The sequence below is a fragment of the Primulina eburnea genome, chromosome 7 (genome assembly GCF_022965805.1).
Source record: "Primulina eburnea isolate SZY01 chromosome 7, ASM2296580v1, whole genome shotgun sequence".
Classification (NCBI taxonomy): domain Eukaryota; kingdom Viridiplantae; phylum Streptophyta; class Magnoliopsida; order Lamiales; family Gesneriaceae; genus Primulina; species Primulina eburnea.
Genome location: NC_133107.1, coordinates 20,868,977 through 20,888,650, shown reverse-complemented (window position 1 = coordinate 20,888,650; position 19,674 = coordinate 20,868,977). Strand labels below are relative to the sequence as shown.

General features: G+C 35.2%; 1 protein-coding gene across 1 annotated transcript in view; it reads left to right on the top strand.

The window, feature by feature from the left end:
- Positions 1 to 17,280, top strand: part of LOC140835776 (uncharacterized) — a 28,450-nt gene extending 11,170 nt beyond the window's left edge. Inside the window, exons 2-7 of the mRNA XM_073201186.1 lie at positions 12,529 to 12,705; positions 12,923 to 13,004; positions 13,214 to 13,376; positions 13,986 to 14,181; positions 15,949 to 16,664; positions 17,251 to 17,280. Coding sequence (XP_073057287.1) covers positions 12,529 to 12,705; positions 12,923 to 13,004; positions 13,214 to 13,376; positions 13,986 to 14,181; positions 15,949 to 16,664; positions 17,251 to 17,280 — 1,364 coding nt within the window. The remainder of the gene's footprint in view (positions 1 to 12,528; positions 12,706 to 12,922; positions 13,005 to 13,213; positions 13,377 to 13,985; positions 14,182 to 15,948; positions 16,665 to 17,250) is intronic.
- Positions 17,281 to 19,674: the final 2,394 nt, after the last annotated feature.

Below are 19,674 nucleotides of genomic sequence, written 5' to 3'. Positions count from 1 at the left end.
CCTGTTGTGGGGACCCGGACGCTAATCATCTTCTTAATCGTAATTGGGACTAATTTAATTAATTACAATAAACAGGGTCTAAATTTTTTTTAAAAAAATGCGGAACGTAATGGAATCAAACTCCTATACATATCAGTATAAAAGTATAAATCTGATGCAACATACAATCATTTACATCTCAGGTTTAACAACTAACTATCAAGTGTTTAAACCCTATCTCTAGTCCAAGTCCGTAGTCTCCATTCTAATCTCGATCTTTCTTCACCTCTGTGACCCTGAACCTGTCCCACCTGTTGCCATGCACACATACAAACACGACAACAGCCGGATAACTCCGGTGAGATATAAATATCCCAGTATAAACAACGTATCAATGCAATCATATAAAACATATATAAAAGCATAAACAATCATTAAAACATGTATCCAATCTGACTACATGAATCAATACCAATATGTATTTAAGTCAATGACTTGTTATCTTATCTCAACTTATTTCTAACCCAGGGATCCCGATCTAATTTAGACTTCGGCATGCTGTATCGAATTTCTACTATAGAATTCGATCTACATCTAAGCTCATCGATACACCGTAAGTCTAGAGTCTCAGCGGTTCTGACAAAGACTCGGCGGTTCTGCCCTAGCTAGGCTGATCTGCCCCAGACTCATACTCTGGCTCTGCTATAATTCAATAGACTAAACATATCAATCTGATAATCTACAAATATCAATGCAAAAAAATAAAGTATGTGATTTTGGGAAACTCAAGTCAAACCTAACTCGAGTTGTGCAATCCCGAATCAACATTTATTTATACCTTTCTTGTTGTCGCTTTGATACAATCGAAGTCTTGACTCAAAGTCTGTCACTGTTCAATCTGGCAATGACAATATCAATATACTGTATCAATATTCTAATCAAATCACGACATCTCTTTTTTATCAAATTCTGACAGCACAATAGTACAATCCTGCGATACCGGTGATACCAAACCATTATCTACTAATTCCAATAATTCACAATCAACCACCGTACAAATCTGACATCAATTCTAGTCAATCTCATTCTGAAAATCATAACAATTTCATATTCAGTCTGTTTCTTAATCTGACTTCGATTCTACACCGTCTAACATGTCAAGAACAACATATACGACGTGTATTCAATTCCAACAACATGATAATTTAAAAATATGTCAAAACGTAATAAAACTTACGCCTGTAGTAGGCTGCGTTGATAGGAACACAGTACTGAAGTCAGATTCAAAATCATACGGACAGATTTCTCACAAATCGAATTCTAAAATCAAATTGGAAAAGGGGTCTCGATTGCTTCTTTTTCCTCCGATTTTTCATTTACCTTCGTATGTGTGTGTGTGTGTGTGTATATATATATATATATATATATATATATATATATATATATATATATATATATATATATATATATATATATATATATATATATATATACCGTGCATGTTTCCCAAAACGTGGCCCATGCCTTTGTGCTGCAAGTCTCGCGCATATGCGTGACCTATCTCGGCGCATATGCGCGAGACATAATGTCTCGGCGCGTGTCTACACGGTGGCTCGCGCATATGCGCGACACATCTTGGCGCATATGCGCGAGGCCTTTTCTCAAATTTCCAACTCTCGGGTTGTCTCGCGCATATGCGCGGATGCACGTCGCGCATATGCACGAGGCCCTCTGGACACCTCGCGCATATGCGCCTGCCAGGACACGCATATGCGTGAGAGCTTCGTCCTCGCACATACATCTTTTATATCGAATTCAAACCGTGTCCCGATTAATCCTCTTATAATCATGTCAAATTATAAATCAATAATCACAGATTAATAGGATCAAATTCTTGGGCATTACAACCTATCTGCATGCTCGGACATCACAATGTCCCTTACCAATAAAAAATGTACTCACATTGCAGATACTAGTCTCTAACTCGAGCGGCCTATATCCTTCTTAGTGGCGGCTGAATCGACTAGGAACCGTTTAGAATATACAGTATTACAAATATGAGTTTCATGATACTCATCATATGAGCATCTCATATTCTTTCTACTATTTGTATATTCAAGGGCTTTATCTATGCAACTAGCATGGGTATACAGATAAAGAAGTGCCAAAATAATAATTTCAAATATTATTAAAATAAAGACTGTTCATACATAGAGTTTAAACATGAACCCTCGACCAACATTTGGCTCGACGGGCACCTACTCTAACAATCTCCCACTTGCACTAGAGCCAACTACCCATATGCTTCAAACCCATCGATTCGCGATGCTTTTCGAATAATGGTCAAGGTAAAGGCTTAGTTAGCGGATCAACAACATTATCTGCGGAGCCGACTTTGTCAATCATGACATCTCCTCTTTCCACGATCTCTCTGAGGATGTGGTACTTTCTCAATACGTGTTTGGACTTCTGATGAGACCTCGGCTCCTTTGCTTGAGCAATGGCTCCCGTGTTGTCACAAAACACCGGGACAAGAGTAACTCCATTAGGAATGACGCCCAACTCTTGGTCGAAATTCCTTATCCAAACTGCCTCCTTTGCTGTAGCTGATGCAGCAATGTATTCTGCCTCAGTGGTGAAATCCGCAGTACTGTCTTGTTTGGAACTCTTCCAAAAGACAGCAGCACCATTGAGCATGAATATGAATCCAGAGGTTGACTTCGAGTCATCGATATCGCTTTGGAAGCTAGAGTCGGTATAGCCTTCCAATTTCAGTTCTCCACCCCCATAGACCAAGAACAACTTATTGGTCCTTCTCAAATACTTGAGGATGTCTTTCACAGCTTTCCAGTGTGGAAGACAAGGGTTGAATTGATATCTACTCACTACACTTAGTGCAAAAGCCACGACAGGACGTTTAGATATCATCCCATACATGATGCTACCAATCGCAGATGCATAAGGAATGCTTGTCATCGCCGCTATCTCTACATCAGTCTTGGGAGACATAGACTTGGATAGGGACACGCCATGACACATTGGTAGATGTCCTCTCTTGGACTCATCCATCGAGAACCGCTTCACGATGGTATCAATGTATGTGGACTGGGTGAGACCAAGCAATCTTTTTTATCTATCCCTATAGATTTGTATTCCCAATACAAAAGATGCTTCACCCAAGTCTTGCATCGAGAACTTATTCGCTAACCATATCTTAGTTGATTGCAACATTCCTACATCATTCCCAATGAGTAGAATGTCATCAACATACAACACCAGGAATGTCACAGCACTCCCACTGACCATCTTATACACACAGGGTTCCTCAGGATTCTTAGCAAAACCAAACTCTTTGATTGTACTATCGAATTTGAGGTTCCAACTCGTAGATGCCTGCTTTAGACCATAAATAGATCTTTGAAGTTTGCATACCATATGCTCACTTCCATCGCTTCAAGCCACTTGGATGAATCGGCATCAGATAATGCTTCCTTGAAGGTCCTTGGATCACATCCATGGTTAGGCTCATCAATGCCCTCTTCAAGAAGCAGACCATACCTCATAGGTGGTCTCGAGACTCTCTCGGATCTTCTAGGATCTTATATCTCCTCTCTTGGCTCCTCGGGTGTGGGTTCTACAACTGTGGGTGTCTCTCGAAGCTCTTCGAGTTCTATCATCTCGCCTTTTCTATCTAATAGAAAATTTTTTTCTAAAAAGGTTGCATTCCTAGAAACAAACACCTTTGTTTCTTGGGGATGATAGAAGTAGTATCCAACAGAATTCTTTGGATATCCCACAAAGTAACATAAAATGGATCGACTATCCAATTTATCTCCCACTACCTGCTTCACATAAGCAGGGCACCCCCATATTCTAAGATAAGAATATTTGGGTGGCTTACCCATCCATATCTCATATGGTGTCTTGTCAACTGCCTTTGTATGGACATTGTTCAACAACATTGCCGCTGTCTCAAGCGCATATCCCCAGAAAGATGGCGGCAACTCCGTAAACCCCATCATAGACTGAACCATGTCCATCAAAGTTCGGTTACGATACTCCGAAACACCATTCAACTGTGGTGTAGCGGGCGGAGTCCACTGTGAGAGAATCCCATTTTCTCTAAGATAGTCTTGGAACTCGGCACTCAAGTACTCACCACCTCGATCCGATCGAAGTGTCTTGATGCTTCGTCCCAATTGCTTCTCTACTTCATTTCTGAATTCTTTGAACCTTTCAAAGGCTTCAGACTTGTATTTAATCAAATACACATACCCATACCTTGAAAAATCATCAGTAAAGGTGATAAAATAGGCATGTCCATGCTTAGTGGTGATGCTAAGCGGACCGCACACATCGGTATGGATCAAATCCAGTAACCCTTTGGCTCGCTCCACATGGCCCTTAAAGGGAATTTTGGTCATCTTTCCTTTTAGACAGGATTCACAAGTTGTGCGAGCATTAATATCAGACATATCAAACATGCCAACTCCCACTAGCTTGTTCATCCTTCTTAGGGAAATATGTCCTAATCGAGCATGCCATAATTGTGCCATATTAAGAGTATCTTGTTTGCGCTTGTTTGTTGTTGTTATCGCTTGGACATTGTTTAGTGGAATATCTTTCAATTTTAAGTTATAGAGATTGTTTTCAAGTTCTCCGGTACCAACTAAACATTCATTCTTGTAAATGTTGCAAACACCTTTTCTAAATAAACAAGAAAATCCATCTTTATCTAACATAGAAATGGAAATAATGTTTTTCACCAACTCAGATACAAATAAAACGTCTCTTAACATTAACTTAAAATCATTGTTCAAAAGTAAAGTAACATCTCCAATAGCTTTGGCAGCAACCCTTGCCCCATTGACCATACTCAAGAAGGTCTCACCTTCCCTGAGCCTCCTACTTCTTCCCATCACCTGCAAATCATTACAGAGATGTGAGCCACAGCCGGTATCCAATACCCAAGAAGTAGAGTTAATTGAAATGTTTACTTCGATATAGAACATACGTTTCCAGAACTCTTCTGGGTAAGATATTCCCTGCTGTTGCGCCTCCAATGTCCAGGCTTCTTGCAGTGATGACAGATGTCAACAGTCTTCACTGGTGTGTCTGCCACTATGGGACCCGGATTCTGCCTCTTCAAGGGCACGCTCTTCTTGGGACGTTGGAAAGAACACTTCTTTCCCTTCCCAGGTGGACCGGTCTTCGTACCAGATGAAGAGCCCAGAAAAAGAACCGGCTTCTCTTTCTTGATGGTGGACTCAAAGGTCACAAGCATGTTCACCAACTCCTCAAGGGTCGGCTCCATCTTGTTCATATTGAAGTTCACCACAAAAGGATCAAATGAGCTAGGCAGCGATAAGAGCAACACGTCGGTGGTCAACTCCGAAGGCAAGATCAGATCCATGCCAACGAGCTTCTCAACGAGCCCAATCATCTTCAAGCCATGCTCATGGACCGAGGCCCCATCTCGCATGCGCATAGTGATCAACTCCTTGACGGTAGCATGCCTGAGAGGTCGAGTCTGCTCACCAAAGAGCTCCTTGAGGTGCATATGAAAGTCAGCAGCATTCTTTGCATCCTCGAAACGCCTCTGCAGCTCATCATTCATAGAAGCCTGCATATAACACCTAGCCTTTAAGTCATGGTCACACCAATCCTTGTAGGTATGCAATTCCTCAGGAGTGCAGCTAGTCGGAGCCTCAGCAGGGGGCGACCCAACCAGTGTATATGCAATCTTTTCCGAGTTTAGGACGATTTTCAGATTTCTTAGCCAAGTGAGATAGTTAGGTCCGGTTAACACATGTTTTTCGAGTATAGCGGATAGCTGGTTGCGAATCGAAGACATTGTCAAAGTTTTGTACTGAAAAGTAAAATAGATAAATGTTAATGACTATTTTAAAATATTTAATAAGATATAAAGTTTGGACTTTAACTTTATAAATTTTTGCTCCCACTGTTTTGACATTTTCACTACCCTCTAGTAAAAACGGGAAACTCCTTTCCTCAATAGGTACGTAAGGTACAATTAGCGAATTATGATCCCGAATAATATAAGCCAATCATAATTCCTAAAAGGTAGTTTCCAATTGCATCACAATGCAACCCTCTACGTAAACTTTTGTCTCACGTTTGATTAAGACCCAATAATATGACGTCGTTCATCTTTACGTGTCAAGCCTTACCCATCGATGTTGAACCTTAATGGACGGTCGCCATTAGTTCCCCCAATAATATGAGCCGAAATCATGGGAGTTCCACGTAGTTCACATCACCATGTCAATGGATGTCACAGCTTTCCGGCACCCAGAGCCCCCCCAATAATATGAGCCGAGCCCCGAGTACGGGTAGCATTCATCATGCACCCATTGTCGATGGAAGACATGGAAATTATAAACAAATTTATAATTCCTCTTTTCGGGCTTTATATTAATTTTGAATCTTATTCAAAATGAGGGTTTTTAATTTTGAAAGGTCTCATCATTAATTTTATTTAAAAGCTCGCCATGTTTGATCGTATGTTTGCCGGATTCATGCAACTTTGTTATTATCATAATAATAACAAACATACTCATTATTTATAACATATCATGCATATATTATAAACAGTAAACAAACAAGGATGATCAATCGACCCAATACTAATGGCCCGTGTGAGCTAAACACGGGCCTAGGTCCAACCCTAGGGAAATGCATGGGATGCAAATGCAACTATTATATTAGCTTCCAATATTTACATGTTTTCGATCTTCATAATCATCATGGCCACCATCTTCCAATCTTGATCATCCACTATACTAATATTTACAAATAAATATCCATGGCAAATAGGGATACATCTCATGGGGTGGGAACGGGCCATAAACTCAGCCCACTTTATCAATTGATAATTATTACAATCATTCAACACAAAATATTCTAACATATACCTAGTAAATTGGGCTTGGGCTTTTGATAATCCTTCATGCACAATATCACATATCATAGACCATCAATTAATTATCACAATAATTAATTGATCCAATATTATATATCTTTATCCAATCACTAACCGCCACGAAAACTAAATTAACAAAGTATACAAACACCTTTGTCTACTTTTCAATTAATTTATTTATAACCGAATTTCTTATAAATCAAAATTTATTATAAATAATTAAAGTCCAACTTGAATTATTTATTTTATGAGAAAAATTTACAACTTTTGTAATTTTAAACTTAAGGGCCCAAAAAAACTTATTTTTCACCAAAAACATTTTGGCCTATTTAAAATTCACAAATAAGTTAGCAATCCAATGGCCCAACAACTCAAGGTCCGTGACACTTTGATATTCCAAAACACTTTTGGAAACCCTAGTCGTCATCGCCGTCACCGGAGCTCCGTCGCCTGATTACGGCAACAATTTTTTTTAATTTTCGATAGAGGGGTTCGGGCAGCCTCTCGGGATGCCCTTGCTGCCTGAAACGGGCAGCCCCTCGAGTAGCCCGAGCTGCCCGAAACGGGCAGCAACATGCTGCCCGAAATACCCCTTTGTCATGCCTTGATTTTTGTTGCAAATTTCATTCTCATGCGGTTAGAATTCAATCTCAATATAATATCTTGTAAATGCTACACAAAATCGTAACCATAGCTCGGATACCACTTGAAAGGGGATCGGTTACAGTGACCGGAAGCGCAACGGAAGTTTAAAAATCGAATATTTAAGGAATATTTTCGGCCACCCTGATATGTGTGTAGCAAATACAATAAAAACACATAATGTCATACATAGGGTGTTTTAGAGTTTACCTATCAATCTCAAGAGATTGATGAATTGCACCAACCAAGTTGTAAACAACTTGGCTCTTCAAGGATGACAAGTCTACAAGCTATCCTTCCTTCAAAAATTAGGCCCACCACTTGCTAGGTAAATCCCCTCTTAATTTGCACTAGAAAATTAAGAGGATTTTTCAAAGAGAAGTATATTTTTCCTCAACACTTGAAGAAGAAAAGAAGAGAAAAACTTGAGAGAATAGGGAACAAAATTTCGGCCATGTGAGTGAATGGGAGGAGTGATGTGTTTTCTTGGTTGTGCAAAAAGTCAAAAGCAAGAGTTGCATGCCTTGTAATATTTTAATCAAAACTATTCACAACTCTTCATCTTCCAAGCATGCAAAACCTAAAGGTCTTGTAACATTTACAAAGGGCCCATAGACTTTTAATTTAAATTGTCTCAAACACATTTGAGCCCAATTAGAATTTACTTGATTTTACTCAAGCCCACTAGCTAAATAATTATTTCCAATTGGACTCTACAAGGCCCAATGTTATTTAATTAATTCAAAACTTGAATTTTATTTAATTATTTGGACTCTACTAGGCCCACTAGTGCTTAATTAATTCAACACTTGAATTAATTTAATTTAGTCCATAATAATGTTTATGAAAATCACCATTTTCAAGTACATTATTCACTTGGCCTTTTTTTAATTTAGGAACACATTCATAAATTAAAAATTACATTTATCTCATAGAAGTCATACTTCTATTTTTCTCTACGCTTATAAACTCATTTATAAGCCGTTCAACACATTGAACTATTTTTACTTCTCAACGGGATCTAGAAATCTAGTACTTGTGTGGCCCTCAATGGTTCATTGATACAACTAGCCGTGGGTTCACATCTCCATGTGATTCGGACTAAACATGTCCTTATATGAGCATACCCCAATTGCTCCATTCTTACTTATCAACTCCTTGATAACAAGAACGTCAGAACTCAAGTCTTATAGTACCCAACCAATCATGTTAAACGCCTAGCAGCATCGCTTACATGATTCCCTAGGTATCAAATGATAGTGCCTGCAATAACCATTCAATTATGGTTAGCGTACAGTACGGTCCCTTCAACTCATATATCCCGACCGATTCGACAACCATCGGTTTATCGAGAGTTGTCAATGAATCGATACTATGTGTCATGTCGTAGTTGCATCGATGGTGTAATCTATGAAACCCCTTTCATAATTACCACCATACTCTGATTAGAGATTTCAAACTACATACACATGATAACACATAAGATATGTGAATCCCCGACTACAATGCATCGACTCCTATATGTTTCGACAGAACATCCAACCTTGCCACCTGATGACCCCATGAGAGTCAGTAAACAAGTCAAAGTGTAATTCTAGCACATAGAGTCTCAATGTTGTCCCGGGTCATAAGGACTAATGGTGTACAACCATAAACTAGGACTTTTCCACTCGATAAGTGAGAACCACTTGGAAAGTCCTTTTATGGAGGGTTGTTCAGTGCACTCTACCAGGAGCACCTATCTGCATGCTCGGACATCACAATGTCCCTTACCAATGAAACATGGTACTCACATCGCAGAGACTAGTCTCTAACTCGAGCGGCCTATATCCTTCTTAGTGGCGGCTGAATCGACTAGAAACCGTTTAGAATATACAGTAGTACAAATATGAGTTTCATGATACTCATCATATGAGCATCTCATATTCTTTCTACTATTTGTATATTCAAGGGCTTTATCTATGCAACTAGCATGGGTATACAGATAAAGAAGTGACAATATAATAATTTCAAATATTATTAAAATAAAGACTGTTCATACATAAAGTTTAAACATGAACTCTCGGCCAATATTTGGCTCGACGGGCACCTACTCTAACATGCTAATTCTGGTATTTCTCAAAGATTTTGGGCAGAAGCAGTAAACATTTCATGTTACACTCAGAACAGATCAATGATTAACAAAAATCATTTAAAAAATCCATATGAGATCTGGCATGGACATAAAAATATGGTATCTTACTTTAGAATATTCGGCTGCAGATGTTTTATTCACGATAATGGCAAAAATCATTTAAAATTATTTGATACAAAGTCTGCAGAAGGAATATTTCGGGGTTATTCATCAGTTGCTAAAGCTTATAGAGTATTTAAGAAATTTACTTTGAATGTAGAAGAATCTATTCATGTCATATTTGATGAATCTACACTAACTGATAAGCCAACTGATCTGGTTGAGCTAGTTGATCACTTTACAAACATCAGTTTGGAGGATGATAGTGAAGAAGAAGTTCATATCAATCGAAATCTCTTTCAAGCACCTGAACCATAGATATTGGATCAATCGGTTGAACGAGAAATTGTCCCTAATCATCAGTTGACGGAACAAAATTATGAGATTCAAATATCCACTAAAGCAGCCATTGATAAACATAAAAATTTTACATTAATTAAATGTTTTATAATATAAATATATAGTTTTTGTTTTATTAAATGTTTAAATATTATATGTTTTATAATAAATTGTATAAAATATAAGTTGTTGTGTAATTACAAGTTTTTACTATTTTTTAAAGGTTCGATAAAACAAGAATAAACTTGGCGTTTCAAATGGGATTAAGATGATTCTTGGACCTGTAGAAAGTTGATGTTAATATCTATAATATTGATGGCAAGCATGAGATAAAAATCTTCTCACAAGTGGGATCAAATTAAGCAACAAATAAAGTTACCAAAGGAGTGGCAGTTTTACCATGCTCAAGTATTTTGACCATATCTCTCAAATTACTTGGTCAAATGGTTTGAAAAAAATACCACAACTAGACAACTCAATTATCCACATGTTTCTTTTTATGTGAAGAAGCAAATTCGGAGAAGAAGATTTTCAAAAGTGATGTGTAATATAATATAATATCTTGGAACACCAATGAAGACTTTTGTGTAAAAAAAATAATATTTTATTTGTGGTTGTCTCCCCAAATTTGGCTATAAATAGGGGTGCACTGTAATGTATTGAGATATCCCTCATTCTATGAACAAACCTTTGAGTTCATAATATTTCTCTCTATATTTTTCCATTATTTCTTCATTTAAATATAATTAGCATGTTAATTTCATATTCAAAGTTTTACACTTTGAATAATGAATAGCTAACTTCCTAAAGTTGAGATGAAAAGGTGAAACTCTTGGTATGATAATAAGGTTACTAAAAGGTAAGAATCTATGTTTTATATTATTTAATCATTATTTATTGTTTATGTTATATTTATTTCTTTAAGCATTTTTATACCCTACTTATAAGTGGGAGTTTTGATTTATTGTTGCTATATGTTACACTAAATTCTTGGAACCATTTAAATGTTAGTTTGGTATTACCAACCATTTAAAGTGGATGCCTTGATTTATTATATATGAATATATTATAATATTAAATTCTTGAAACCATTTAAATGTTTGTTTGGTTTTACCAACCATTTAAAGTGGAAACCTTGATTTACTATATATAAAATATCATAATATTAATTTCTTGGTACCATTTAAATGTTAGTTTGGTTTTACCAACCATTTAATGTGGGAACCTTGATTTAGTGTTTACAAATATATATAGCACAATAAATACTTGACAACATTTATAAGTTTTGGTATATATTATATACTTATAAGATAATAATATATAACATAATATAAATATGATTATTTAATATATTGGAACCATTTTATTAAGTGGATTTCAATAATGTTCGTTAATGTTAACTTTATTAAAATACCAAGAGTGGATCCTTTAATCTCAACTACTTAAATTAAAATTTGAACAATTAAAAATGACCAATTAAAGATTCAAACAACTAAAAGAAAAAATAAACAAAAAGACATTGTAGTGGACTTGTAATTACCTTAGCTTCCTAGTGGATACGATATTCGGACTCACCGAATTATACTACTTGTGGACAACCTGCTCTTGGGAGTGCAACAATCAAAGTCGCAACAAGTTTTTGGCGCCGTTGCCGAGGAAGTATAATTTAATTTCAAGTCTATTTAATTTTGTTTATATTTTATTTTTCTTTATTTGAATTTTTATTGCTTTTGCGTGTTTTTATTCTTTTCCATTTGCATTTGCATGAGCATTTGGTCACGTACACTTAGTGGTCGACTCATTCGAAATAACCTTTTATTTTTACAAAACATGGCGGAAGAACCCATCCTAGAAAATGAAGATGAAATTCAATCTCAACATGATCATGATAGACGAAGAACACTTAGAGATCACATGAATCCTACACGTACTAGTGCACCTTCATGTCTAGTTTTTCCCCCTGATGCATCTCATTTCAATTTTAAGCCTAGTATTATCCAACTTTTACCCAACTTTCATGGCTTAGATTCTGAAAATCCATACATGCATTTACGAGAGTTTGAAGAAGTGTGCAACACATATAATGATCTAAATTGTAGCATAAACACCATTCGACTTAAGCTTTTTCCTTTTTCTTTAAAATATAAAGCTAAAACTTGGCTACAAAATCTTAGATCAGGATCCATTCGAACTTGGGATGAATTGCAACAACAATTTTTGAAAAAGTTTTTTCCATCTCATAGAACAAATTCTTTCAAAAGGCAAATCATCACTTTCAGTCAAAAACAAGGAGAAATTTTTTATCAGTGTTGGGATAGATACAAAGAATTGCTTAATCTTTGTCCACATCGTGGTTTTGAAATTTGGAGAGTTGTTTCTCAATTTTATGAAGGCTTAACACCTAAAGATAGGCAAATTGTTGAATTTATGTGTAATGGAACATTTGAAGATAAAGATCCAAACGAGACAATTGAGTATCTCGATTCATTAGCTGAAAATGCTCAAAATTGGGACACTATAGGTACAATCGAACCCTCAAACAAGATTCAATCTCCTACATCTGGTGGAGGTATGTACACTCTCAAAGATGAACATGATCTTCAAGCTAGATTTACCTCTTTGGCAAGAAAAGTTGAGGCACTTGAATTGAAAAAGAATGGTCAATTAAAATCTGTTCAAGAAATAGTGTGTCACATCTGTGATACAAGTGATCATTTTACAAAAGATTGTCCCACTTTGCCCACTTTTAAAGAATGTCTCCATGAACAAGCCAATGTTTTGAACAATTTCAAAAGGCCAAATTTTGAACCATTTTCTCAAAATTACAATCCAGGTTGGCGAAATCATCCAAATTTTAGTTGGAGGAATGATAATGCTGCACAATTTCCGCAACCACATTTTCAAAATCAACAAAATTTTCAAAATTATGCACCTTATATTCCTCCACCTAAAAGGAATTTGGAAGATTTATTGAATTCTTTAATTGCAAAGCAAGAGTCTATCAATACTCAAACTGCTCAAACCATGACAGATTTGAAAGATACTCTAGCTAAATTTGCATCTTCACTTAATGTTCATGAAAAAGGTAAATTTCCTTCACAACCTCTGCCTAATCCCAAGGATCATCATTCACAAACTGGAACTTCTGGAACTCAACCGATGGATCAGGTAAAATCTGTTATTACCCTTCGAAGTGGTAAGGTTGTGGAAAAATCCATTCTTGAACCTTGTGAAGATGATGATAAATCAACTTCAAAGAGTAAGGAAGTGGAACCCATAACTTGCGAAGAGGAGGTTCAACAGACAGTGTCACCACCATTCCCTCATGCATTGAAAAATACAAAAAAATCAAATTTGAATTCTGATATATATGATATTTTTAAACAAGTAAAAGTTAATATTCCTTTATTAGATGTAATAAAACAGGTACCATCATATGCCAAATTTTTGAAACACTTGTGCACTGTGAAAAGAAAATTGAATGTGAAAAAGAAATCAATTTTAGCCGAACAAGTAAGTGCAACCATTCAAAATAATAATACTTTGAAATACAAAGACCCTGTTTGTCCTACTATTTCTTGTATTATTGGAGAACGAAAAATTAAAAAAGCATTGCTTGACCTTGGAGCTAGTGTGAATTTACTTCCATATTCAGTTTATCAAGAACTCAATCTAGGCGAGTTAAAACCTACTTCGGTAACACTTTTACTTGCTGATAGATCTGTTAAAGTGCCAAGAGGTATGGTAGAAGACGTGTTGGTCCAAGTTGATAACTTTGTATATCCTGTCGATTTCATAGTTTTAGATACACAACCTATTGAAGCTTGTAATGCAATTCCTGTAATTTTAGGTCGTCCATTTTTAGCAACTTCTAATGCTCTTATAAATTGCAGGAATGGAATAATGAAGTTGTCATTTGGTAACATGACCTTGGAGCTTAATGTGTTTAATCTTTGTAAGCAACCACATGACAAAGGAGATGAAAGTGAAGATGAAAATCTTATTGAAACTCTTGTGGAAGAAAACATTCAAGAAGGGAGTACTCGTGACAAATTAGATATTTGTTCAATCGATACTGTTAAAGAAAATATTGAAATTGATCTTGATGATTTTATCAGGTATCACTCGTTACCAGGATCAGAGAAAGAATTTGAGGCAAAATATGAGAACAAAGACGAACCACCCTTATTGGAGTTAAAACCCTTGCCAGAAGAATTGAAGTATGCATTTCTTGGAGAAGAGGAAACATATCCGGTGGTAATTTCTTCCAAACTATCAAGTAATCAAGAAGGTAAATTAATTGATATGCTTAAAAGACATAAAAATGCAATTGGTTGGACACTAAAAGATCTTAAGGGCATTAACCACTAATTTGCACTCACAAAATTCACTTAGAAGAAAATGCTAAAGTATCTCAACAACCACAAAGGAGATTAAATCCACACATGAAAGATGTTGTGAAAACTGAAGTTCTCAAACTACTCGATGTTGGGATTATCTACCCTATTTCTGATAGTAAGTGGGTAAGTCCAACACAAGTAGTTCCAAAAAAAATCTGGCATCACAGTGATAAAAAATGAAAAAGGTGAATTGTTAACAAGTCGAGTCCCATCTAGTTGGCGGATGTGTATTGATTATAGAAAATTAAATGACGCCACAAGAAAAGATCATTTTCCATTACCATTTTTGGATCAAATTTTAGAAAGAGTAGCAGGTCATCCATACTACTGTTTTCTTGATGGATATTCATGTTATTATCAAATTTCCATTGCACTTGAAGATCAAGATAAAACTACATTCACATGTCCTTTTGGAACATTTGCATTTAGAAAGATGTCATTTGGAATATGCAATGCCCCAGCAACATTTCAAATATGTATGCTAAGAATTTTTTGCGACATGGTTGGAAATTGTTTGGAAATTTTCATTGATGATTTAACTGTCTTTGGGAATACATTTGATAATTGTCTTGAAAATTTGGAAAAAGTTTTAAAAAGATGCGAGGAAAAAGGTCTTATTTTAAATTGGGAAAAATGTCATTACATGATTACTTCTGGAATTGTTTTGGGACATGTCGTGTCATCTCATGGAATTGAAGTTGATAAAGCAAAAGTTGATGTCATTGCCAATTTACCCCCTCCAAAAACCATTAAAGAAATTCGCTCATTTTTGGGACATGCTGGATTTTATAGGAGGTTTATAAAGGACTTTAGTTTAATCTCTAAACCCATTTGTAACCTCTTAACAAAAGACACTGCATTTGAGTGGACTCAAGAATGTCAAAATGCTTTTGATAAAATTATTCGACATTTAACATCAGCTCCTATCATTCAACCTCCTGATTGGTCTTTACCATTTGAAATCATGTGTGATGCGAGTGATTATGTAGTCCGTGCAGTACTGGGTCAAAGAAGAAATGGTAAGCCTTATGTGATATATTATGCAAGTAGAACTTTAAACAATGCTCAAATGAATTACTCCACAACTGAAAAAGAACTACTTGATGTAATATTTGCATTAGATAAATTTCGTTCTTATTTTATTGGATCAACTACTATTGTGTCTACTGATCATTCTGCTATTAGATATTTGTTGACCAAATAGGATGCAAAGCCACGACTGATACGCTGGATTTTGTTGCTCCAAGAATTTGACATTGTGATCAAAGATAAAAAAGGAACCGAGAATGTCGTAGCCGATCATTTATCGAGACTAGTAACAGGATCATCTTGTGAAATGACACCAATTAACGATAATTTTCCTGATGAACATCTATTTTCAGTTGCTACTACACCTTGGTTTTCTAACATAGTAAATTTTCTTGTGACAGGAAAAATGCCACCGCAATGGAGTTCCCAAGACAAAAGAAAATTTTTGAATGAGGTAAAAAACTTTTATTGGGATGATCCGTATCTGTTCAAGTACTGTCCAGATCAAATTTTTCGGCGTTGCATACCCGACAATGAGGTAAGTAGTGTCATTAAATTTTGTCATTCAGAAGCATGCGGAGGACATTTTTCTTCAAAGAAAACGGCTGCAAAAATCTTGCAGTGTGGATTTTATTGGCCCACTTTGTTTAAAGACACTCACGAAATCTGCAAGATCTGTGAAAATTGTCAAAAATTGGGTGCGATTTCAAAAAGAAACATGATGCCTTTGAATCCTATCATTGAAATTGAAATCTTTGAATGTTGGGGAATTGATTTTATGGGACCTTTTCCACAGTCGTTTGGATACTTTTATATTTTAGTTGCAGCTGATTATGTTTCCAAATGGATAGAGGCAATTCCATGTCGAACAAATGATCATAAAATCGTCATCAAATTTTTAAAAGAAAATATCTTTAGTAGATTTGGAATTCCTCGAGCCATGATAAGTGATGGAGGAACTCACTTTGTTAATAAACCATTTGCTTCATTAATGAAAAAATATGGTATTACTCATAAAGTAACTACTCCTTATCATCCTCAAACAAATGGACAAGTTGAATTAGCTAATAGGGAGATAAAGCAAATTTTGGAAAAAACTGTTAACTCAAATAGAAAAGATTGGTCTCTGCGACTTAGTGATGCACTTTGCGCATATCAAACAACTTTTAAAAATTCATTGAATATGTCTCCCTATAGGTTGGTTTATGGAAAACATTGTCATTTGCCTGTGGAATTGGAACATAAAGCTTATTGGGCGATCAAAACTTTAAATTCAAGCATTGATGATGCCAACAAATTGCGTAAATTGCAACTTAATCAACTTGATGAACTCAGAAATGACGCGTATTAGAATTCAAGGATTTATAAAGTAAAAATCAAGTCATTTCATGATAAAACAATTCTTAGAAAATCTTTTGAGATTGGTAAAAAAGTTTGTTTTATAATTCTCGACTTCACATATTCCCAGGAAAATTACGATCAAGATGGACATGCCCATATGATGTAAAGCATGTATATCTTTATGGAGCTCTGGATATTGAAAATCCTAAAAATGGTTATGTTTTTAAAGTGAATTGACAAAGGCTTAAACCATTTTTGGAAAATGAAATCTTTCAAGAAGTTTATTTCCCTTTCTGATCCTTAAATTTTTATGTTGCATTTAATTTTGTTTGTTTTTATTTCAGGTTTCTTTAATCTATTTATTTCCCGGTTAAATGGTGGATAACGGTACTCCGTGACTCTCATAGTCGGTTAAATCAGTTTCCCATAATTGCTGATATAAAAATTAAAAAAAAATCATTTCTTTTCTTTTCAAAAGGATGAAATTCTCTCAAAAATTTGTAAATATTTTTCCTCTGTTTCTGAAAATATTCTAAGAAAAATATATGCAGGAAGGTGTGAAAGATTGAGATTGCTAATGCAAAAAAGGAATTCCAGAAGATATTAGTCTTCTAATAGAAGCTAAGGTCCGATTAGGAGGAGAAGTTCCACAATCATTGCTCATTCGGTATTTGCCTGGATTAGGAAAAAACACTTATACGAAAAAACGAAGGGCCAAAAGTTTAGGGATTTGTCATAAGTGTGCAAGATGGACTTGTGACAAACGATGCAGATCTTTGGGATGTGTTTCCAATAACAGAGAAGATAAAATTGGTTTCATTGAGAATGAGCTGAGTAAGGAGTCTTTAGATAACATCTTATTGACTCTTGAGACGCGTTCTAGTGGAGATGTGCATATTGAACTTCTCCGTTTATGGAAACAATTCCAAGATGAGCGTCATAGTCTTGGGAATCCGACTAAAAAAGATCTTGTTTGCCAATTTATAAGAAAATTGGATGGGAAGCATATCCTCGACTCATAGAAGGCGTTGAAGCCGTTTCTGGACGTAAACCAGAGGAAAATTGTGAGCCACAATCACACTACTGTTTATATGCATGTGTGTCATTATTGTTTTTACTATTTATTCTATTTACAGCTGTGACCCATAGTTTTGTTATGATAACATATTACCCCTATAAAATCTCTCATCTTTCTCTCTATTTTCGCAGACCAAAAAAGAAAGTAAAAACATGGCTGGATCCTCTACACAAACATTGAAATTTTTTTTTTATTTTGTGGGTCGAATTCTGGAAAAAAATGAAGTGTTTGTAGAAGCAGCGAAGAATCTTGGAAAGATATTGGCTGAGAGAAAAATTCACTTGGTATATGGGGGAGGTAATATTGGGTTAATGGGATCTATTTCAACATCTGCTCATCTTGGAGGTAGTCAGGTTTTGGGTATTATTCCTACAGCTTTAGCTGAAAGAAATATTACAGGTGTTACGATTGAGGAGGAATTAAAAGTTTCTTCTATGTATGAAAGAATTACTCAAATGATTGAAAATTCTGATGCTTTTATCGCACTACCAGGTGGTTTTGGTACATTAGAAGAAATTTTTCACACTGTTTCTTGGGCACAACTTAATATCCATAATAAACCTGTGGGCTTGTTGAATATCAATAATTATTATGACAGTTTGTTGACATTTCTTGATAAAGCTGTTGAACAAAATTTCATTTCAAAAAATTCACGACGGATGCTCATCTGTGCTTCGACTGCCGACCAATTAATTGATAATTTGGAAGCTTTTGTTCATAATCCTGATCCGATGATAACAAAGATCAATTGGTCGCAATCAAGCAGTAAGAAAAGAAAGTTGGATCATTTATTCAAAAGTCATAGATTGGTTTGCGTTTGTTTCAGTTTGTTATCTTCAATAAAATTCCAGGTGATATCTCTTTCATTATGTACTCTTTATTAATAGTTATTTTGACATTAGGGACAATGTTATATTCTGATTGGGGGGAGAACAAACTTATAAAAAAAAAATTAAAAAAATATATATATATTATTTTATAATAAAATCATGTTTATTGCTTGTATCTTTGTAATTTTTGCAAAAATATCATACATTACATATTTGAAAGGTTTAAATTAGAAAATGTATTAATCTATCTAAGGATGTTTAATTTTTATTTGAAAAAAAAGTCAATTTTAATATTCTGATCAATATAAAAATATGATTTATGAAATCTTTTTGGGTGATTAACCATTGTGATAAAATCAGGTATTAAAGTATATGGCCCAAGATATACCTTATAAGAGTGCCTAAAATTTTAGACTCACACATATTTTGTGAGTGAGTGGAGAGGAGTGAGAAAACAGCTTTCGAGCCTTTATTGATCATGAGAGAGACTATCTATTGTTTAGATCTTGAGTTCTTATTTTGAAAAAAAAATGATATTTCCTGAAAAAAAAAGAGGAGAAAAATACAAAAAGAAAGATATTGAAGATCTATGTAATTTTTAAGTTATATGCTACGACCCGTATATCTCTCATAAAAAAAAAGAAAGAGAGAAATTTATTGTACAAATTAAATAAATATGTGGTCAAGAAGCATAAACTTAGTCTGATTCCATGATGTTATGAAAAAAAAAAGAAAAAAATATATCAGGAAAAAAATATATAATAAGAACAACTAGATTTTGAATCAATGGATTTTCTATCTTTTGATTAGTTTGGCTCGTCTGTCTGTCTGCATTCTGTAAACCATTTTTCTGAGCATTT